At 41.1% G+C, this 23,271-nt stretch overlaps 2 protein-coding genes and 1 long non-coding RNA gene across 3 annotated transcripts; 2 read left to right on the forward strand and 1 right to left on the reverse strand.

Moving 5' to 3' along the window:
* Positions 1-6,467: 6,467 nt before the first annotated feature.
* Positions 6,468-10,777, forward strand: nr2e3 (nuclear receptor subfamily 2, group E, member 3). The gene is made up of 8 exons (XM_061764355.1): positions 6,468-6,869; positions 7,447-7,597; positions 8,233-8,336; positions 8,466-8,756; positions 9,174-9,352; positions 9,498-9,738; positions 10,054-10,159; positions 10,282-10,777. The coding sequence occupies exons 1-8, from the start codon at positions 6,776-6,778 to the stop codon at positions 10,412-10,414; spliced, it is 1,299 nt and encodes a 432-aa protein (XP_061620339.1). The 5' UTR covers positions 6,468-6,775; the 3' UTR covers positions 10,415-10,777.
* LOC133472877 (uncharacterized) lies at positions 9,620-15,676 on the reverse strand. Its single transcript, XR_009786891.1, has 5 exons — positions 15,599-15,676; positions 14,980-15,109; positions 11,706-11,820; positions 10,033-10,193; positions 9,620-9,752 (listed from the first exon to the last, which is right to left on the reverse strand). It is a non-coding gene; the product is annotated as an uncharacterized LOC133472877 (long non-coding RNA).
* On the forward strand, positions 13,429-23,254 carry LOC133472863 (receptor for retinol uptake stra6-like). Its single transcript, XM_061764348.1, has 17 exons — positions 13,429-14,064; positions 14,244-14,310; positions 14,814-14,899; positions 14,982-15,121; positions 15,380-15,546; positions 15,626-15,733; positions 17,712-17,785; positions 17,972-18,051; positions 18,125-18,186; positions 18,492-18,654; positions 18,739-18,814; positions 19,242-19,375; positions 19,836-19,953; positions 20,044-20,145; positions 20,286-20,449; positions 20,630-20,767; positions 22,085-23,254. The coding sequence occupies exons 1-17, from the start codon at positions 13,964-13,966 to the stop codon at positions 22,336-22,338; spliced, it is 2,034 nt and encodes a 677-aa protein (XP_061620332.1). The 5' UTR covers positions 13,429-13,963; the 3' UTR covers positions 22,339-23,254.
* Positions 23,255-23,271: the final 17 nt, after the last annotated feature.

Genomic DNA, 23,271 nt, shown 5'->3' on the forward strand with positions numbered 1-23,271 from the left:
TTTTTCATAACCTCTAGATGGCAGCATACATTTATAAAATGTGAATGTTTTTTTCTTTTCCCCCTATACCTATGTATGATGCGCACTGTTGACAAAATGATTTCTGCGTTGGCGGCACGCACAGTGGAAGACTGGTTAGAGCGTCAGCCTCACAGTTCTGAGGACCCGGGTTCAATCCCCGGCCCCGCCTGTGTGGAGTTTGCATGTTCTCCCCGTGCCTGCGTGGGTTTTCTCCGGGCACTCCGGTTTCCTCCCACATCCCAAAAACATGCATTAATTGGGGACTCTAAATTGCCCGTAGGCATGACTGTGAGTGCGAATGGTTGTTTGTTTCTATGTGCCCTGCGATTGGCTGGCAACCAGTTCAGGGTGTACCCCGCCTCCTGCCCGATGACAGCTGGGATAGGCTCCAGCACACCAGCGACCCTAGTGAAGAGAAGCGGCTCAGAAAATGGATGGATGGATGGATGGATGGATTTCTGCGTCTTTCCATGTCGCTGGTACTTCTTGTAAGTCCAAGCACTGTTGAAATAGTTTTACAAGGATCTTATTAAGTTCGTTGACTCCTGCTTTCAGCATTTAAGTATTTCAACAATGAAATGAATATATATATAGAACCCCAATTCCAATGAAGTTGGGACCTTGTGTTAAACATAAATAAAAACAGACTACAATGATTTGCAAATCATGTTCGACCTGTATTTAATTGAATACACTACAAAGACAAGATATTTAATGTTCAAACTGATAAACTTGATTGTTTTTAGCAAATATTCATTAACTTAGAATTGAATGGCTGTAACACATTCCAAAAAAGCTGGGACAGGTTCATGTTTACCACTGTGTTACATCACCTTTTAACAACTTTCAATAAACATTTAGGAACTGAGGACACTAATTGTTGAAGCTTTGTAGGTGGAATTCTTTCCCATTCTTGCTTGATGTACAGCTTCAGCTGTTCAACAGTCCGGGTTCGTATTTTACGCTTCATAATGCGCCACACATTTTCAGACAGGTCTGGACTGCAGCCAGGCCAGTCTAGTACCCGCACTCTTTCACTACGAAGCCACGCTGTTGTAACACGTGCAGAATGTGGTTTGCCATTGTCTTGCTGAAATAAGCAGGGGCGTCCATGAAAAAGACGTTGCTTGGATGGCAGCATATGTTACCCATGCCATTGGGACTAACACAGCCCCATACCATCACAGATGCTTGCTTTTTAACTTTGCGTCCATAACAGTCCGGATGGTTCTTTTCCTCTTTGGCCCGGAGGACAGGACGTCCACAATTTCCAAAAACAATTTGAAATGTGGACTCGTCGGACCACAGAACACTTTTCCACTTTGCATCAGTCCATCTTAGAAGAGCTCGGCCCCAGAGAAGCCGGAGGCGTGTCTGGGTGTTGTTGATAAAAGGCTTTTGCTTTGTATAGTCGAGTTTCAAGTTGCACTTACGGATGTAGCGCCGAACTGTATTTACTGACATTGGTTTTCTGAAGTGTTCCTGAGCCCATGGGGTGATATCCTTTACACATTGATGTCGGTTTTTGATGCAGTGCCACCTGAGGGATCGAAGGCCACGGGCATTCAATGTTGGTTTTCGGCCTTGCAGTGATTTCTCCAGATTCTCTCAACCTTTTGATGATATGATGGACCGCAGATGATGAAATCCCTAAATTCCTTGCAATTGTACGTTGAGGAACATTGCCCTTAAACTGTTCGACTATTTTCTCGCGCACTTGTTCACAAAGAGGTGAACCTCGCCCCATCTTTGCTTGTGAATGACTGAACAATTCAGGGAAGCTCCTTTTATACCCAATCATGGCACCCACCTGTTCCCAATTAGCCTGTTCACCTGTGGGATGTTCCAAACGGGTGTTTGATGAGCATTCCTCAACTTTCTCAGTCTTTTTTGCCATCTGTCCCAGCTTTTTTGGAACGTGTTGCAGCCATAAAGTTCTAAGTTAATGATTCTTTTCTAAAAACAATAAAGGTTGAACATGAAATATTAATATTAAATATCTTGTCTTTGTAGTGTATTCAATTAAATATAGGTTGAACATGATTTGCAAATTATTGTATTCTTTTTTTTTATTTATGTTTAACACAACGCCCCAACTTCATTGGAATTGGGGTTGTGTATATATATATATATATATATATATATATATATATATATATACCCCCAAATCATGAATGATTCCATATATAGGTAATCAGTGTTCAATGAGGTGTATCCAAGCAAAAGGTCTTTAGAACGCTGACCTCTGAGGACTAATTAACTGCTAAATCTTACAAAGGTCAACAGTGCGGCGACCAAGGATGAAAAGAGTAGTCACCATATGGCTAAAGATGCACTCAAGAAGTGTGTCTTCACTGCTCTTTTAATCTTTTGAGCTAATTGTGTCTCTTCCCCCCTGTCTTCTATTGACTGTGACTGGTGTTCGGGCAGACAATGTGGTCAAACCCTAATCTACTTAACTGCCTTCCACCTTGTTTTTGCCATTTTACTCAGGCCTTGTTGTTGTGTCCCTTGAAACACGCTGACATTAACAATACAATTTCTCCACAATGCGGGTTTATAGGTGACACATACTGTATAGAGTTGACACATTCAAACACATTTGACATGTTTTTAAACCATCATAGACATGGGCAGAGGTGGGTAGTAACTCGCTACATTTACTCCGTTAACATTTTCCATGAACTGTACTTGTCAGAGTACTTCAAATGCACCGTACTTTTTACTTTTACTTGAGTATTTATGTGAAGAAGGATCGATACTTTTACTCTGGTACAATGATCGACATGCTGTTCTCTACTTTTATGTATAGATTCCTGCGTGTGCGCGTCTATTTTTAAACTCCATCTACGACTTCCTTATAGGATGCCCGTTGCGGCAATCAAACGGAATCACTAATGTCATTTGACTCCCAATTCAATTTGACTCCAATTCAGACAACACAAGGCAGCCACATGACTGCGCACGTAGCCTTCGCGAGCCAATTAAAATGACTAATTTTGGGGGGGGAAAAAACATCCGCCCGAGTGCGTTTATTTTACAGACTCCAAAAAACAACAGATTATATGCCGCTCTTAAATTGTGACTGCCCGAATTTGGACATTTCAGCCCACTTCTAACTTGAGAAAAGTGAGTGCGGTATGTGGATATGGCAAAATTAGCACTATCCCTATGGTGTCGCACACGCGCACACAATCAATAAGTCTCTACAGCAAACAGGTCATCAAGTCATTTACGTGAATAAAGCAAATAATGTTTCTGTAGGGCCCAATGTATGTGTTGTTGTTTTTTGGGCAGTTAAAAATTGAAATGGTGGCAGCTGTGTGCCGACTCCCACATATTATTATTTTTTTATTTGATTTGATGTTCAAGCTGTGATTTAAAAAAACAAAATCAGGTTACTCACAAGTTACTCTTTACTTGAGTAGTTTTTTTCATCGAATACTTTCTTACTCTTACTCAAGGAAATATTTGGATGACTACTTTTTACTTTTACTTGAGTCATATTATTCCAAAGTAACAGTACTCTAACTTGAGTACAATATTTGGCTACTCTACCCACCTCTGGACATGGGCTTTGCTGTCAATGAAAACATGAATTGAATGGATGCAGCACCAATCAATAATTTGAAAGTCAAGAAATATGGCGACCAGACTCAGGCAGTAATTCATTATTGTCTCCAGGGAATTTAGCAAGCAGCCCGATTTCATGAGAGGAACATTTCTAAAGATTAAATCAATAGTTGGTGGTGAGAGGGTGGGTTACTTTCAAAACCTGAATGATGTGAATTCTAAAAAAAATGATGAATAGCTCACAGTTCTGAGGTCCCGTGTTCAAATCCGGCCTCGCCTGTGTGCAGTTGGCTTGTTCTTCCTGTGCCTGCATGGGTTTTCTCCAGGTACTCCAGTTTCCTCCCACATCCCAAAAACATGCGTGGTAGGTTAATTGCACTGTGTGAATGTGTGTGTGAATGCTTGTTTGTTTCTATGTGCCCTGCGATTGGCTGGCAAACAGTTCAGGGTGTACCCCGCCTCTTGCCCGAAGATAGCTTGGATAGGCTCCAGCACTCCCGCGACCCTAGTGAGGATAAGCGGTACGGAAAATGAATGAATGAAAAGCTATTGAGTGTCATTTTCACTAGCACTGAAAATTACCCCCAACCCGTTTTTAAATTGTATTTATCTGCAAAATGTACAAACTTCATTTGATTGATTGCAAACTACTTTACATTTGTAACCTTTGAAAATGTAATTTCCAGTGGGAGTTGAATAATGTTCAGTATATCTGTACCGTTCTTTGCTGAGAATTTAGTTATTCACTTATGTTGCAATTAATTATGAATTATGAATCTCCAAAGAGAGTTGTTCTTACCTTTTCATCTTGCACCCAACTAATTCTTGTGAGAGCAAATGTTATGAAAAATATTTGTCCCTTTTGTGCAGAAAAAAAGTTTATTATTATAGCTTTGTTGTATCATTTCTGCCCTGGAAAATATCCTAAATTATTGCAGTTAAGCCCTAACTTATTTATACCAAATGCCAGATTTTCAGTTGAAGTGGTCTTTTATTTGGTCCGTCTTATTACAGGGATAGGCAACTGGTGGCCCCAAGATTATTATTTTTTTTTTATTGTAAATAAGTTTACTCTATCGTAACAGAACAGTTTTAAGTTGTAATAATACCATTCACAACTCGATAGCAGACATCGCTTAGTAGAACGCCAGATCTTCTCCATCAGAGAAGAAGAGTGGTGATGCTACAATGAAAATCAGCAGGAAGAGAGAGTAATGATGTAATGGTGAAAAGCTGCGGTAAGAGAAAACTCAACCAAGAAAATCGCGGTTCCATGTGGCCCCCTGGTAGCTCTGACATCATTTAAGTTGTCCATCCCTGGTCTAGTGGTCAAACTATGTATAATTACACAGAAGCTTAAACTTTTTTTAAAAAATCCAGTGCAGTACATTCGTTAAGCATAGCTCAGTTGCATTAAACTTTTAAGTTAAATACATTTGCATTTAATTGTTCAGAACTGTTTGTTTTTAACCATTATTTTGTATTTAACAATACAGCAATAGCAATATACTTTAGTTGAGTAATATTTGAAGGACTTTTTTTTTTTTTTTAGGAGTGTTAATATTCAAACTGCGATTAATGTTACAGGGGCTTACGATAATTTTAAATAGATTTTTTTTGTAGGGGTAAAACCTCTGTCTCATTTTTTAATGACGACAGACCTACTACACTAGTGCATTTTAATGTTGGTCATGATGGTGGTACTCTACTGAGCCAATTACTGTATTTTTTTTAGGCGCTAGTTGGTGTAAAAAATTTGAGACTAACTGATCTTTGAATATTCGATACATTTAGAATGTTGATTACACCTGCATTAAGTGAGTATGGACCATCTTGGACATGCACAAAGAGTGCTGCACCACTTGAGCCAGGGTGATGGGGATGATGCCTTGCTCAGGGGCACCTCAACTGTAGCCAGCAAGCAGACTAGCAGCCCTCCAACAACCTGGGTTTTCTCCAGTACTCCTGGTTCCTTCCACATTCCAAAAACCTGCATGTTACCGGTAGGTTAACTTAAAATTATTTGTCCATAGGTGTACATGTGAGCGTGAATGGTTGTTTGCCTATATGTGTCGCGCAATTGGCTGGCGACCAGCCCTGGGTGTAAACTGCCTCTCGCCCAAATTCATCTTGGGTAGGCTCCAGCTCACCCACAACCCTAATTAGCACAAGTGGTATAGGAAACGGACGGCTGCATAGTTTTGAGCAATGTCAAGATTCACTTAGAAAACAAGAAAGCTTTTTTCCTTACATGATCTCCCTGAGCTTATTGACTGAGTCTCCTATACAAATTCATCCACTTAATGGCACATGCATGATAATTCAAACTCTATAGTAATGCATAAATGGAGCATCTGTATGAGCTAAAATCATGCAGACCAGAACATCATCAATTCCAGTTTTTATTAGCCCCCCCTGGAATTCCTCACCCAGGGGGGAAGCAGGTTTGCATGTCCAAAAAGCAAAATTGGAGTTGGAGGGCAGCTCCTGAGCAAACACATGGGTTTCATTTAGAATGGGAGGCAATCACGCAGATCAAATATATAATAGGAGAAAAATTAAGAGTGAAGAACAAATTGAAGGGACATGAAAACATAATTATGTTTATGTTTAGTCCCCTGTTAAATGCAGTGACGGATGGACTGGCGAGACTTTACAGGCTTAAAGTTACAACTCTTCCAGAGGTCATCACATTTTGGGAGACTAAGCAACACCAATGTTCGGGCAATGTGACTGATTGATCCACTAGATGAACAGTAAAGATTAAGAGGATGACAAATAAGCATGCTGCTTACACAGCACTTGGGGCTAATCCCCAGCACTCCCCCCCCCCCCCCCCCCCCCCCCCCCCTTCAGCTCCCTTTTGAGGAGGTGCCACCGAGGAGAACCCACAGACAGTAACGGACCCTGATGGTCGCTGGGACGACATACAACCTGTGCAGCAAGTGTGCGCTTGAGTCTGCATCGCCACGCCAGAAGCTCCAGCCCATAGACAGGCACTGCAGGAGATCCAGTGTGCCATCTGCACACTGGGAGCAACAGCGGGCCCTGTTTTTTTTTTTTTTCAAAGCTCCTCCTTGTTGGCTGAAACCTGATACCATATCTGGCGAATTTTCAGGATTGGGGACAGTTATTTCCCCGCTGTTCATCATCACTAAGAAAGAATATATTTTCAGTAAAAATGATGGAGGATCACCTGACTAAGATACCCATGGGGCCGTCCTGTTCCCCCACTGAGTTGATTGGGAGCGGTGGGACGGACGACAGCAGAGGAGGTGAGAGCCCTGTTTCAGCTAAGGTGCAACAGGTGTGCGTGAGGGATTGAATGCAATGAAGTTCAGCTGTTAGGAAAAAAAGACTACAGAATGAAATATGCCTAACAATGATCATGCTTTTAAAAAAAAGAAAGACATGATTTTGATGTACTCAGAGCCTTTCAAGAGAACCAATGATGCATAGTTTACTGAATACTTTCATGGTGCATCTGAATTATGGTGCGTTCCTTCAATTGGAAAAAGAGGTTGGTTTTTGTATGTGAGTTACATTTGACTAAAAACACACAAACATAAAACTAATTAAAAGTAAAGTACATATAATTTAAAGACAAATACTGTGACAATAATAATAATAATAAATGTTGATTCATTTCAGTTTGTTTAACTTGTTTCTGTGTTCCCAGTCTTTCATTGTTTTACCTTGACAATTACACGCTAAATATGCTGTTGCAATATTGCGTATCTTCATGCACACTCAGCTCACACCACAGATGGCAGGGCAACCATGTCCAAAGTATGACACAATCCATCGCTGAATGAATGGTACTAATGATTTGTCTCTTGTCTTGACCCGCAGCCAAGAGTCCAGCCCCTGGCAAAGCCCTCAGCCCTGCTCTGGTCTGCAAAGTGTGCGGCGACACCAGCAGTGGAAAACACTACGGCATTTATGCCTGCAATGGCTGCAGCGGCTTCTTCAAACGCAGTGTGAGGAGGAGACTCATTTATAGGTAGGACAGCGACATAGTAGACATATAATCCATAGCCACACAATTCTATCCCCAAATTAATATTATACATAAAGTTGAAAAAAAACTTTTGTTCAATTGACTTTAGTGTCAAACATACAGCTTTATTTTATGTATTGAGTTTTGCTATGGTGAGTAGTTTGTTATGAATAATGAATATATACGACATTTTATTATACTATGTTATTAATATAAGTTGTATGACAGGTCTTTCAGTGCTAATAATGCTAACAATACTTATGTTTTCATTGACACACTCAGGTATTTTGAAAATAATGTGTTTTTATTGCAGTTGCAGTTCACTATAATTATACTGGGCAACCAAAATATTGGAAACATGTCTCAGTATGATGCAGTGCAGTTGTACACCACTACAAACTACAAACAAAACAATAAACAAACAATTCTTAAATTAAAACATCTCTGACAGTATCAATCAAAAGTGAGACTTTTTTTTTTTTTTTTTTTTGCTACTGGCCTAAATGTTAAATGAGTGTATATCATATTCATGTTTTGTTATCAGCTATCATTTGTCTTCAGAAAAGTTGAATGCGCAGTGTTTCCAAATCTTTTGCAAAGATTAATCACTGAAAACAAATGTGGTTGTTGGTTTGCAGGTGTCAGGCAGGCACGGGCATGTGCCCAGTAGACAAGGCTCATCGCAACCAGTGCCAGGCGTGCCGGCTGAAGAAGTGCCTGCAGGCGGGCATGAATAAAGATGGTAATTATATGGGATTCTATTTAAAGGACCATGGTGGTTCATTTAGGGGACGTGTGATGGTGTGCTGAAGATTGACCTATTGCAAGCCAATCTAATTCTTCGATCCTGCTGCTTTCATGTGAATTGTAGCTGTGCAGAATGAGCGGCAGCCCCGCAGCACAGCTCAGGTGCGTCTGGACTCCATCGATGTTGACCATGAGAAGGAGCACCTGGCCACCACGCGGGAGCCCACTTGCTCCTCGTCCTCTTCCTCATCTTCCTCTTCAAGTGGCTCTGTCATCGCATGGCCACACATCACTTCGTCCATAGCCATCACCTCTTCGGTGCCCCCCCAACGCTGTGTCAGCCCTCAGAACAACCACCGCTTCATGGCCAGCCTTATGACGGCCGAGACCTGCGCCAAGCTGGAGCCCGAGGATGGTGAGGATATATTTTTTTTTTACGATATATTTTCTGCATGATGTGGAACCATGCTTTTATATTTGGGGGCGATCCCAAGGGCCCAAGACTGACAGTGGTAGTATAGTATATTGTTTTATAGGCACCGCAAATATCTGGCAGCACGCCGGAGCGTGTTTATAGATTCTCAAAACGGAGCCTGCAGGAGGCATAAGCAAACTAAGCAATTGCATGGGGCCTTAAACAAATTAAGAGGTGATAGTATGTTGTGTCACTATTAGTGTGTGAGCATGCTCAGAAATAACCTCCTCTGAAACGATACAAAAGAAACGTTTACAAGTCAAAGACCTCCTCATAAACCTATCAAACCCAAAACAAGGATATAAACTCATTTCATCAGCAGAAGCCATACCACTAACATTTTATTCTCTATTCCAGTCGACGAGAACATTGATGTGACCAGCAACGAGCCGGAGCGAGCGTCCTCGGAATACCACATGGCATTTTACCCGCCCACCTCGGAAAACGTGTATGAGACCTCGGCGAGGCTCCTCTTCATGTCGGTGAAGTGGGCCAAGAACCTGCCAGTGTTTTCCAACCTACCCTTCAGAGACCAGGTGAGACTTCTCGAATGGCACATACTCAGTGACACATTCACTCTGAGGATGAAATGAAATATTTGCTGTACTGCAAATTTGAAACTTACATCATAAGGCTGCATTATGATGTAAGTTTGGTTTCACATTCTTGGTATCCATGCAGGTGATCCTACTTGAGGAGGCGTGGAGTGAGCTCTTCCTCTTGTGCGCGATCCAGTGGTCTCTGCCGCTGGACAGCTGCCCCCTGCTCTCCCTGCCAGACCTGTGCCCAGGCATGCAGGGCAAGACCAGCTACACGAGCCTGGACCTGAGACTCCTGCAGGAGGTCTTTAGCCGCTTTAAGGCCCTTGCCGTCGACCCCACGGAGTTCGCCTGCCTCAAGGCCATTGTGCTCTTCAAGCCCGGTGGGGAGCTGCCTCTGTAAAAAGTATTTTTTGCTCAGTGAAATAACATAATGTAATATTAAAATTACTTAAAGTGATGTTGAAACTAAGATCAATAAGAAACAATCCATAAAAAGTCTTAAGTAAAACTTCTACTCAATTTAAAGGTCATTAACAAATGTATTATTACGCTCCACTTGCAGAATGTGAAAGTTACCAAGTATGGTTCCTTGGTCTATAAATGGCTACAGGGTTTAATATGCAATTTAAAAGCAAATAATCAATGAGTTTGTTTAAGATTTTTTCTCTACTCACATTGGTCCTTCTTGTCCACAGAGACCCGTGGTCTAAAAGATCCAGAACAAGTGGAGAACCTTCAGGATCAGTCGCACGTGATGCTGGGACAACACATCCGCTCTCACTACCCCAGTCAACCAGCCAGGTATGCCATGGTAGCATTTATTTCCAAGAGGCCACTGTGCAATGTAAATACACAAATGTGAATGCTATAAAAGTGTGATAAGAATGTAGCACGAATATCTATTTTTTTTTGGTTTTGTTTAGGTTTGGAAAGTTGCTTCTTCTTCTCCCGTCGCTACGATTTGTGAACTCTGAGCGCATTGAGCTACTGTTCTTCCACAGGACCATCGGAAACACTCCAATGGAGAAATTGCTGTGCGACATGTTTAAAAACTGATTCTGATACCTTACAACGTGCAGTTTTCCAGGCACTACCAGTATGGAGGAAGGATGATTGGCAGATTGCTGCTTTGTAAACGATTTAAGGTTCATTTTAAGGTCACTTTGTTTATTTGTTTGTTTTCTCTTGCCATGCCACACCATCATGCTTGCTGTTGCTTGTATATGATTTATAATTTGATTTCTGTGTTACGCAACCAATATCACAGTCATCTGTGATAGTCAAGTGTTTCTCTATTGACGTCTTACACTGAATATTGCATTGCACATGTTAATTTGCTTGGTTGATAGATGAAATATATATTCAGCGTGAATGTATTTTCATGTTGTCATGCCTTGATAAAGAAACAGAAACATTTTCCATTTGGTTTCTTATTTCATGGTTTTGTGTAATAAATTATACCAGCTCATAATAGATTAATTAAAATAGCTCTATCCATCACAGTGTTGCATGTTATATGTATAATCTTTCTATAATATTCAAAATCTACATTTATTTCTTTATATTCCATGGATAGTTCATATTGATCCCTAGTTTGTACAAAGTACGAATGAACATCCACGACTATATATTGCCAGCCATCCGTGTGCAGTCTGTGTGCATGTTGTGTTTTCTTGGCAAGTGTAAGGGTACACAATCATGGAACTTGCAGTGAACAACTGCGCTCTGCTGCCTCAAATGGTAGTCAAAGACATCACAGCCAAAACTTCCATCCATCCATCCATCCATTCTCAAGACCTTTTATCCAGTTCAGGGTCATGGGGCACTGGAGCCTAACCCGGCTGACTTCGGGCAAAAGGCGGACTACACCCTGAACTGGTCACAGGGCACATATAGACACGGACAACCATTCTGACTCACATCCACACCGTCACTGAGTGGGAACTGAACCCACGCTGCCCGTACCAAAGTCAGGCAAATGTACCACTCCACCATCAGTGACACAGCTGAAACTGTCATTAATTTCTGTAATTAAAGTACAGTCCTGAAAGCTATCATCACTGTACCTTACCTGTAGGTATTTTAAGTGCTTAACCAAAGCTGTTCATAAAAGGGGTTGTTTTTGGACATTCACATTTTTTTTTATTGTCTAAATTTAGACACATAAACACAGTACAACCTATAGCGGTTAGAACCTTCATTGGTAGTTATAGGCTAATTAGTTGATTAGAGTTGAGAAATACAGTAAGTAGCACACAATAAGCAGAAGTGACCTTTTGCACCTCAACTTCAGTGCAATGTTAGGACACATTTTACAAACGAAATTAGACCATAAGAAGCCACTTACTACTTTTTTAAATCAGAGGGACAAGATGCAAAAGCCATATAGGTGGGTGTCTGAGCCAAGATTCATACCCTGGACCTCTCAGCTGTGAGGCAGCCGTGCAAACCACTGCTCCTGTCTGTGGGTCAAAAAAATCCCAAATAGTTTTCAAACTTTCAGCATGGTTGTCCGTATTGCAACAAAACAAGACCTACAAAGAAGTGGGAAATTAATTTGCCATAATGCTTTCAATGTGTTTTAAGCTAATACAGCAAAAAAATAAAAAAATTCCACATCTGTGCTGATTGCATCACAGGCTGATTGCCTCAATGCCATGGCGCATCGAGGCAGTGATTAAAGCAAAGGGATTCCCAACCAAGTATTGAAGATTAACATATCGTTTTGAATAACATATTTGGATTGCTTTAATGTGACCCTAATTTCTTTTTTTCTCTCCAGTAACTGAAAGCAAATGGTGATTTCGTCACAGTAATCACATTTTTGGAATTTCTGATTTTGTGGGTTTTATGAGCTGGAAGCCCAAATTATGTAAAAATAAACAAATAAATACTTGAAATTGTTTAAATTGTGGGCCCTGAATCTATAATTTAGGAAAGTTTAACTTTTTGAATGGAATTATGGAAATAAAGAAACTTTTCCATGGTATTCACATTTTTTGGAAAGGGTATATATATATATATATATATATATATATTGCTTGATTTTAACTATGGAAAGCACTTTGAGATGCATGTCATTGAATGAAAGGTGCTTTATAAGTAAAGTTTGACTGATTGATCATCATTGCATGTTGCTCTAAAATTTTTCAGACAAATGAATGAATGAATATGCAACAGCGTCATTGTCACATTGTCTAAATAATTCTGCATTTCCTCATGTGTAATTTGAGTAAGAGTTTTTTCCCCAAGGCGGTTGCAAACAAAGGTTTTTCTTGTTTAAATCAGAGATTTTCATTTTATAATGGGATTAGTCTCTTCAGTAACAGGCAGACCAAGGCATGAAGGTTAATTCCACATTGCAACATGAAAAGAACATTTAACCAGTTTTCACGATAAATCAGGTTTGGGTGTTTTTCAAAATATTTTTGGATGTCCATGTGAAATGATTTTGTAAAGAAATGGTAAATGTGGACACTCAAGTTGGAATGCCGCACCTCCCCCCAAAATAATAACAAACTAACGTTATTAAGGACAAAGCTGTCATCATACACTGACATTTTCTCTCTCCAAAAAGTGTAAATACATTTCCGTTCATTCCCCAAGGCCTCCATGCATTTTCTTTTCAAACTGACTTCCAAGTGAATCTACTATTTCCTTGATGTATTGCTTCTCATGGAAAACAAACAGACAAACACACTTTGGTGAAAATGTAAAAAATGAAAAATGTTATCCCTTACAGTAACCCCAGGGCCCGAGTTGCCCTGCTGCGAATAACGAAAATCCGCGAGTAATTGACACTACCCCAAAAAGGTTTTTAATTGCCTTTAGATGCTACAAAGTACCGCCACATGAAGCTCTTCAACTCACTTCAATATACTTCCAGGCTCCACTAGGTGGTGCTCAAGCACCAACTCGTTTGCCCTGAACCAAAAAAGTCCTCTTTTTGCTGCAACCCATATTTTTGTTCATTCATCAAAATTAAACAAAATGTATACCTTCTCTGTCATCAATTTTACCCAAAGTGTTTTGAACTCTGACAGGCATTTATTTGAACCCTTGGGCGTATGGTACATATCGTGAGCCTATAAATACATACTAGTGTTTTTTTCATAATTGTATGAATAATTTTAGTGATGGGTGCCCTTTTTTGGCTGAGAGCACCTCCACTCAAACATCTCTGTGCACGTGCCTGGTCATACAGTACATTATACTGGGCTTTGGTCTGAGCACAAAAACAGGAGGAGGGTGGTTTGCCCAAACAATGAGCGAATATTGAACTGCAAATATTCGGTGGTTCACTGCAATACCTTAAGAGATGCGAGCAAACAAATTTTGGTTGAACAACTGGATGAATAGTATGGCTAATCTTCACTTGGCATCAGAGTTCACCTTAGGTCAAAATGTTCTTGCACTTCTACCACTTGCCCATGTGCAGCAGCTAATCTACTGTGTTTAATACTTAACGCTTACTGGAATGCATTGGGTGGTTTGGTTCTAACACTGCATCAGCCCCAACGGATCTGGCCCACGTTACCTGACTTGAAGGCAGAACGAGACGCAGAAAAGTTTTATTCATTTTGCGATCTTCATCAAGCAGGCACAATGAACCACAGCAAGGATGAATTTGAGCCTTTTGAATATTCCTACTATGATTATTCAGACTGGTACTCCAACAACCCAGAACCAACAAAACCTCCCAAAGAGTGAGTATTACCCTGAAGCTTTAAATCCGAAGATAAGGAAATTCTTTGTGACAGTATCTCTCATTCAATCAGACTATAAAATGGCATGGTCAACGTTAGTTAATTGTTGATCATAGTAAATAAGTGGGTGCCTAATGTGTTTTGCTTAGATTGTTGACTTGCGTGTATTTCTTCTGCAGAGTTATTTCACCGTGTGACCCAACAGCGAGTGATGCAATATTTCACATATGCATACTCTCTATATCTGTAAGTACACGCTGAAAAAGAAGCCATTTTTTAAACTATGTAAACTACTATGAAGCAGATGTGGCAAAAGTATTCACACTCTGTACTCAATCTGTACTTAAGTAGAAGTACCGCTACTTGTGTAATAAATGAATGAAGTAGACATACTGATTCAATGCCTGTTCTTAAGTAAAAGTAAGAGAGTAAGTGTCCCTTGACAGCGAACTTGGCTACTAATTGGTGCACCGTAGCTTGGTAGATTATCCATATTAACAAAGGCCAAATTTGTTTTCAAGTGCTGCATCCCAACTAGTACTTAACCACTCTCCAGTTTGTATTATTGTTCCTTTACACTTTTTTTCTGGGTGAAGCGTCCCAGATTTACAGACCCATCAACTGATTTGAACCAAAGAACGTAAACCATCAAAGTGTGAAAGCACTTCCAAACCAGCAGCAGCAGTTTGCTAATGCGTCCTGATCGATCTTCAATGACGTGAACAGAATTCTTGTTTTTATTCTCCTAGCTGGTGATCATGGTAATTCTGGCAGCTCTAAGCAGGAGAAATAAACTCTGCCAAGGATTTACAAGAGGATCCTCCAGTATCTTTAGGTGAGTTCCAATTGCAATTAGTGCTTGCTATCTGATTATAAGTTTGTGTGACATGTGTTGATGCCCCTGCATGCTCTTACAGTCCAACCAACTTCCTGGATCAAACACAGAGGAAAGGTGTGGTGATGGCTGTGTTTGGGCTGGTGTTCAGCAAGCTGGCCTTGCTGGTGATTGCACCTGATCCGCTGCCTTTCTCCAAGGATACTCCAGCTGAAATCAAAGGTGCAGATTTGGAGTGCAAAGAAAGTATGTTAAACATATTTGCTGTAGGTGGCAAAGTGGTTACATCACTTTACAGGGACAAGAGTAACTATGTGGTACCAGAAATTCATGCAACTGAATGATTTCCTCTGAGAAATTACAGTTTTGTTCCCCATTTCCCACAACTGAGTATAATCTCTGTATGAACGGTTACATATTCATCTTGTGCATGATGTATTGAAGAAAGTATCCATCGATCTCATCTCCATGTGTGTTTAGAGTTCATGAAGATAATCGCCATCTTCTACTATCCAGTGCTCTACTACCCTCTGATGGTTTGTAGCACTCTGCAGCACAAGGCTGGTTATGTGTTTGGCACTCTGCTCTCTATCAGCCATTTTGGTGTCCAGCTGTGGCAGAAGTTGGACTGCCCAAAGACTCCAGAGGTTCGGCATTAATATATACACATAGTTTCTTCTCTTACATTCAACATCTTACTTGCATGTTTCCCTATTCTTTTCACAGCTTTACAAGTTCTATTCCTTGCTTGCAAGTTTGCCTCAGCTGGTCTGCCTGGCATATCTTTGCGTCCAGTTTCCTTTTCTGTTTTTCAGAGGAACACAGAGTGAAGAGGTGAGAAATGTTTGTCTAATGAGACAACGAGCTGAAGAGATAAAAAAAAAAAAAACACTTATTCAACGACACTGAACAATATTTATTTAAGCAATGTTAGGCATAACATTCATGATTACAATAAAAAGCTTTTTGTGAGCAGAGAGGACGTACCTCAGCGTCTTTTAAAGGATTACACAAGACCTGTGCTGTTTTCTTCTTCTTCTCATCCACTAAGGATAATAATACTTGTTTCGACAGCAGGTTTTATTAGCATAGAGTGGTGGGTACAAATTTCAGAAAATTTTATGTTTTGTCCCCTCCTGGAGCCGTCACCTTATTGTGGTGGAGGAGTTTGTGTTTCCTTATCCTAGGGCCTAAGTTGTCTGGGGCTTTATGCCCCTGGTAGGGTCACCCATGATAGGTCCTAGGTGAGGGTCCAGACAAAGCACGGCTCATAGAACCCTTTATGATGAGAAAAATATTTGGACCTCGTTCTCCATCGCCCAGATGCGGGTCACCAGGGCCCCCCTCTAGAGCCTGGAGGTGGGGCTAATGGTGAGCGCCTGGTGGACACCAGCGGTAAGGGATGCCTTCAAGAATTAGTCCTATTGGACCTTTTTGGCTTGTGGGACTCCGGAGACAGCTGATGGGTACCGGCTAGCCAAGTGAAACAAAGCTTTGCGGGGGGGCGGGGTGTAAAATGCTCCTAAGTGGTAGGTCCGTCCGGAGTTCTTAAAGCCTCTGGATGTTGTGGGGCTCTCCTGGTTGACACGTCTCTGCAATATTGCGTGGACATCGGGGACAGTGTCCCTGAATTGGCAGACCGGGATGTTGGTCCCCCTTTTTAAGAAGTGGGACCGGAGCTCTAGACCCTTAGGAAAGTTCTGGAGGGTGCATGGGAGTTCCCCCAACCAGTCTACATGTGTTTTGTGGACTTGGAAAAGGTGTTCGGCCGTGCCACTCGGGAAGTCCTGTGGAGGGTTCTCCGGGAGTATAGGGGACCTGACCCCCTAATAAGGCCTGTCCCTATAGGACCAGTGTCAGAATTTGGTCCGGATTGCTGCCCTTTGTCACTGATTCTGTTCATTACCTTCATGGACAGAATTTCTACTTGCAACCAAGGTGTTGAGGGTCTTCGGTTTGGTGACTGTCAGTATTAGATCTCTGCTTTTTGCAGATGATGTGGTTCTGATGGCTTCATCAAGCCCTGATCTTCAACTCTCGCTGGAGCGGTTTGCAACCACGTGTGAAGTGGCTGGGATGAAAATCAGCACCTTCAAATCTGAGACCATGGTCCTCAGTCGGAAAAGGGTGGAGTGCTCTCTCTCGAGCAGATGCTGCCCCAAGTGGAGGAGTTCAAATATCTCTGGGTCTTGTTCACAAGTGAGGGAAGAATCGAGAGGTGGATTAGTGCAGCGTCTGCAGTGATGCAGACTCTGTATCAGTCTTCTGTGGTGAAGAAGGAGCTGAGCCGAAAGGGGAAGCTATCAACTTACCAATCGAGGTACGTTCCTACCCTCAGCTACGTTCACGAGCTGTGGGTCGTGACCGGAAGAACAATTCGGCGGTTACACACGGCCGAAATGAGTTTCCTTCGCAGGGTGTCCAGGCTCTCCCTTAGAGATAGGTTGAGAAGCTCGGTCATTGGAGAAGGACTCAGAGTCGAGGTGCTGCTCCTCCGCATCGAGAGGAGCCAGATGAGGTGGCTCGGGCATCGGATAAGGATGCCCCCTGGACGTCTCCCTGGTGACGTGTTACAGGCACGTTCCACCAGGAGGAGGCAACATTGACGACCAAGGACATGCTGGAGAGACTGTGTCTCTCAGCTGACCTCGCAACGCCAAGGGGAGAGCTGGACGAAGCGGCTGGGGAGAGGGAAGTTTGGGCTACCCTGCTTAAGCTGCTGCCTCCGTGACACGACCTCTGATAAGTGGAAGTAAATGGATGGATGGATGGATCAATGTTTTGTCATTATTCTGAATTATTTGTCTACTAGGACCTTGACAGCAGTTATTACACCGACTATGTAAAATCCCTTCTCAAAAAGAAGAAGAAGCCTGCAGCACTCAGGTGACTGGAAACCAATTATTTGTTCAGTGTTCTAGTCCACAAGAAATGAATTCATTTGAAGGCAGTGCATGCATTTCAATGGCCAAATTAAATAAACTCACTTTCATCAATGTACTTCAAAAGTTATAAATTGCCGTTTACAGTCTTAGTGAGCTGTGATTGACTATTTTTGTTCAAAAATTGCAGCCCCACCTCATGTGACAAAGCAACATTGGTGGAGAGACTACTGAATATGCCAAAGAGTTATCTTTATCTTCCAGAAAAAGGTTTGTCCATTTTCACATCAAACACACTGTGACATTCTCAACTCTTCTGAACTTTTTTTTTCTCCTCTTTCAGTGTTTCATTTCCCTCTAAAGCTGGCTGTATCAATATTTGTAGCTTTGGTGGCGATATACCATGTAAGTGTGCTTTAATCATGATGCCTACTCTGTCTCTAAAACTGAAGAGTGTTCACCACAATGCTTGATTTGCATGTAATACATCAAATAGATTATTTTCTTACACATACCGTCTTGATCACATGGATAAACAAGTAACACGCTGGTATTTAAAAAAACAAATTAATGAATACATATAATTATAAAAAATCAATCTAAGTGAATTATTAAAATTATTAACCTATGTCTTGCCACTCAGGAGCACGGAAGATTATGTTCTGGTCGATCATTCTGTTTGCCTTAGAGTAAATTATTTTGTCTTTCAGACAGCTCTCTTGTTAGTTGTGTTGGTTGTCCCAACCCTCCATATTGTTCGTGCCGGTATTGATGAGAACATTGCCTTCCTCTTACTGGGTTTTGGGATCGTCCTCTCCGATGACAGAATGGAGGTTGTCAAAATCGTCACTTTCTACACTTGGCTACTGGAAGGTTTGAGACATTTTAATTAAAAATGCATTTTGATTGACAGAGATACTATCTTATGTTCTGCTTCCTGTGTTTTTTTTTTCCCAGTCTGCTACCTCTGTGCATTGACCCTGTCTTGTGTGGTCAGTCTGGTCATGCTCATGAGGACCATGGTACTTCACAGGTACTGAAATCTAGTCTCCAGCTAACAAAAAAAATAATTGTATTTTTACTACGCAACATGTGGCCTAGTGAGTAGCATGTCTGCCTCACAGGAGTTCAAATCGTGGCCCTGGCCTTTTTGTGTAGTTTCTTTGTTTCCTTGGGCACGCACTGGTTTTCTCCAGGCACTCCGATTTTTTATTACGAAACATACCACGTTAGGTTCATCAATGACAAAATAGTTCATAGTTGTGTTTGCGAGTGTACTGTACGAGTGAATGGTTGTCTATATGTACCAGTCCAGAGTGTAGCCCGCCTCTCGCCCAAAGTCAGCTGGGATAGGCTCCAGCTCACCTGTAACCCTAATCAGGACAACCAGAATAGAAAAAAGATGGATGTCTATATAGAAACTGACCCCTCGCATCATTCTCTTGGGTGCTTTGCTTCAGGTCAAACCTGAGGGGACTGTACAAGGGTGAGATTTACAACCTTTACAACAGCCAGAAGAACCTTCGTCCATCTAAATCCGGTGTTGTCTGCTGGATGGGCTTGACTGGATACCAAGCTGCCATCGTCTGTCTGGGTAAAGCTCAAAAACACTTCACACATCATCTGTGTTCATCATGTTATCTTACTCTTATTATCATGAAATCTCATTTAAGCACCTAAAACCACTTAATCCTACCATAGCATCAGTAGTGGACTGAGTTAGGTTGTTCTATCACTTTACCTAAAACTAACTCATTATTTTTGACTGTCAGTACTTCATGACGACTAAATACCTAGTATGCGCTGAAACACATCTGAAAATTACCCCATTGAATATCATTTTTATTTTCACTTTGAAATACTGATCGATGTTTATGACATGTTTTTTGGAACACATAAGCAACACCTGTATGTAGTTGAAAAGTGGTATAGAACGTCACCGTCACGTACTGAAATGTGTTTTAGGTACCTCATTTGGTTACACGAACGAGTTAGCATATTAGAAACACTGCGAAAAATATTGTACGTCTTTTTGTTGCGTGATATCTTGGCAGGTATGGTGATCCAGACTGTTGTGTTTTTTATCTGCTTCATGTTCCTGGTCTTCCTTATCATCATCCCCATCTTCTATGGACGTAACCTGATTGTCTTTGAGATTGCTGGCAAAGCTTGGTCAGTCAGCAAACATTCATCAATTTATTTTCTTTTAATTCTTATTTGACAAATAAACATTTAACAAATTTAACCTGTGTGTTGCATCAGGCCAGGATGGGTTACAGTAATTGTGGTCACAGTGCTTCAGCATGTCGCTGCCAAGTTTGCCTTTGTCAAAAAAGATGCCGGCACCAGAGACTTAAATAACAGGTACAACATGTGTCACTCTGCGTCAAGGAACCCTCATGCTGGATATGTTGTGCTTGATCGCGAATCACTTAACAGATCATTGTCAAGGGAAAGGTTTCAATTGTAAGTTTCAAATTGCACTTTGCTTGTTGGATTTCCAGGGAGAGTTTGTTCCTTCTGACATATTTGCTGTTTCTTATCAACACCGTGGTGGGACTGATAGTGGCCATATGGAGAATGGTCATTACTGCACTGCACAACATTGTACATCTTGGCCGTGTCGACATCAGTCTGCTACACCACACTGCTGAGGCCTATGACCCAGGTATAAAGGGTTGAAACAACAGCGACAACGCAGCTCTTACAAAACATTTGATTGGTAACAACAGGATACAATGTATAGAGAATTAATATTCATATTATTAGAATCAAAGATCTACACGTTTATGATAGTGTTGAATTACTGTCACCGATCACTGCTCATGTGTCTTTTGACCCCACCCAGCATTCCACTATTACACCCACTTTCTGAAGGTGGAGGTGAGCCAGTCACACCCGGTCATGAAAGCTTTCTGCGGGTTGCTGCTGGACATAATGGTGGTAGGTGGCCAAGTGGGCCAGAAAATACGAGACGCAGAGGAAGGTATACATATATATATATATGTATATACATACTAACACACACACACACGTGTATCATTATTTTGATCGCTACTATTTTCCCTCTCATGTAAAAAAAAAGGGCAGCATAGTGAAATAATGGTTAGCATGTTTGCCTCACAGAGTGACTGTACCAAAAGATTGCATGCCCTTCATGAGTGTATGTATACTTCTAAACATAACTGTATATACAGTATCTTGTTGTCAGAATGTCGTCATTATTATTATTACGAGTGGCAGTGGTTTGTATGCATTTTGTTTTACTTGAAAACATTACTTAATGTTGATTATTCACTATTATCCACATGGGTACAAATCTTTTATATTTTACTAATAGCACACCACCAAACAAGAATGTCATAAAAAGTGGATATGCAGGTCAATTATGTGCTTTCTGCCATCTAGTGGAAGAGCTTTTAATTGTTATGGCTGTCATTATAAGTCACTTTCACAGACAGATGAACAAAGATACATTATTTAGAGTCCATTCATCCATTTTCCACACCTCTTATCCTCACTAGGGTCACGGGCGTGATGGAGGCTATTCCAGCTATCTTTGGGCGAGAGGCAGGGTACACCCTGGACTGGTTGCTAGCCAATCGCAGAGCACATACAGTTTTTAAAACAACCATTCGCACTCACATTCACACCTACGGGCAATTTAGAGTCTTCAATTCATGCATGTTTTTGGGATGTGGGAGGAAACCGGAGTGCCCGGAGAAAACCCACGCAGGCACGGGGAGAACACGCAAACTCAACAAAATCGAGGCCTGATTTGAACCCAGGTCCTCAGAACTGTGAGGCAGATGTGCTTACCAGTCATTATTTATAGTCAATAAATCAAATTTGTATCATTTAAGTGAAATTTGTAAATATTTCACACCACCCCTGATATTCTCTTCAAACACACTAATGTGCAACGACAAAATCACTCTTTTAGATTAATTTTAATTATTATAAACTGTATTTGTATCCACGTCCACCTTCTGCACTGTCATTAGGCTATGGACTGATATATTTAAATATTGTCCATATTAATATTTTTAGTGTCTGGCAAACTTTTAGTTTTCTTCTTCCGAAGGTTAAAGCATAGTCACTTTTCCTATTGGGGAATTACATAAATTGGTTTATCAACCTATTGAAAGAAGATACGACCATACAAAACAATTATTTAGCTACATAGAAACAGTACTCAGTATGATGCAGACAAAGCAGTAACATAGTGTCTAGTCATAGACCCTCAAGCACTCATGTGTGACATATGGTTCTATCCTAACAGCCTGCTCTATCACATTTGCAGGGATCCAGGAGAGCTCGCAGAGCACGTCCACCAGCAGTCGCAGGATTCGCTCTCGTTGGCAGCTGGTGTACACACTGGTCAACAATCCTGCTCTCCTGGGCTCTAGGAAGCACTTCCAGACAATGCAGAGCTTGGAGAGCATCCTAAATGGCAGCCCGAAACGCAGGAAGCAGACAAGCAGCAGGAGGGAAGTGGGCAAGGCATCATCCACTGAGCCTGCTCCATCCAGTGACAGCCAAGATAAAACTGATTGAGAAAGAAGCAATGTTGACAGTATTCTTCTAAAAAATTCATCACAGTTGGCATTTATGCTGCAGACTATTGAGGAAATTATGTAAGGAGGAAGTGACGGCCTTAGATGATTTTAAAAACAACCAAGTGTGTCAAGGCAGAGGGTTGGGTTGAATGGTCTAGAACACACTGGCCCTGATTAAATTGTTTTTATGATCTTTGTCATTCACTAATATGATGCATCTGGAATCTCGAAATAATGTTCTTTTTTTTCCAACAGTCTGGTATTTGTCTTTCTCAAAGCAAGAGAACTATGGATATCTGATTCAGCATCTGGGGTCCCACAGTTTTGCTTAGCAGTTCTGCTGTGAAGTTAGTTTCATCTAGTTGTGACAACACAACAAACTAAAATCAGATACACATTTCCCCTGTTTCTCTGCTTCAGATGATTCATCGTTTATCCTCAGGAAAGAAAATGTTGCTTTAGTTGCCACATTTCCTGCCTTCTGAGTAAACGCATACTCTTAAATATGAGCTAAAGAAGCTGTCAGTTGGCCTTAATGTGACTAAAGAACTACAGAAAGTGCAGAAGTCCATAGGGCCTTTGCATATTGACATACACATATATTGATCAGGACTGATCAATTGCAGCATGACAACAGGATGCTTGAGGTCATAGTTCCACCTAAAACACGCCATGGTAAAACAAAGTGGTTCGAAGTACAGTGTACTGTAACTTCTCACTGAGTTAGTACATTATTGAAACAACAGATAGAGTGCCTTGTTATTGACCAAAAAGCTAATACATGTCACCAAATCAGCCCATTTTCAACTTTGACCGAGGCAAGGAGTTTGAAAGAATATTAATAACACAACTGTTGTTTAAATGCCGGAATATACAGTATAAAGGAGATTATAGAAGACAATTAAAAACTAGATTGAACTGGGCAGTAAAC

This window comes from Phyllopteryx taeniolatus, chromosome 2, assembly GCF_024500385.1.
Source record: "Phyllopteryx taeniolatus isolate TA_2022b chromosome 2, UOR_Ptae_1.2, whole genome shotgun sequence".
Taxonomy (NCBI): Eukaryota; Metazoa; Chordata; class Actinopteri; order Syngnathiformes; family Syngnathidae; genus Phyllopteryx; species Phyllopteryx taeniolatus.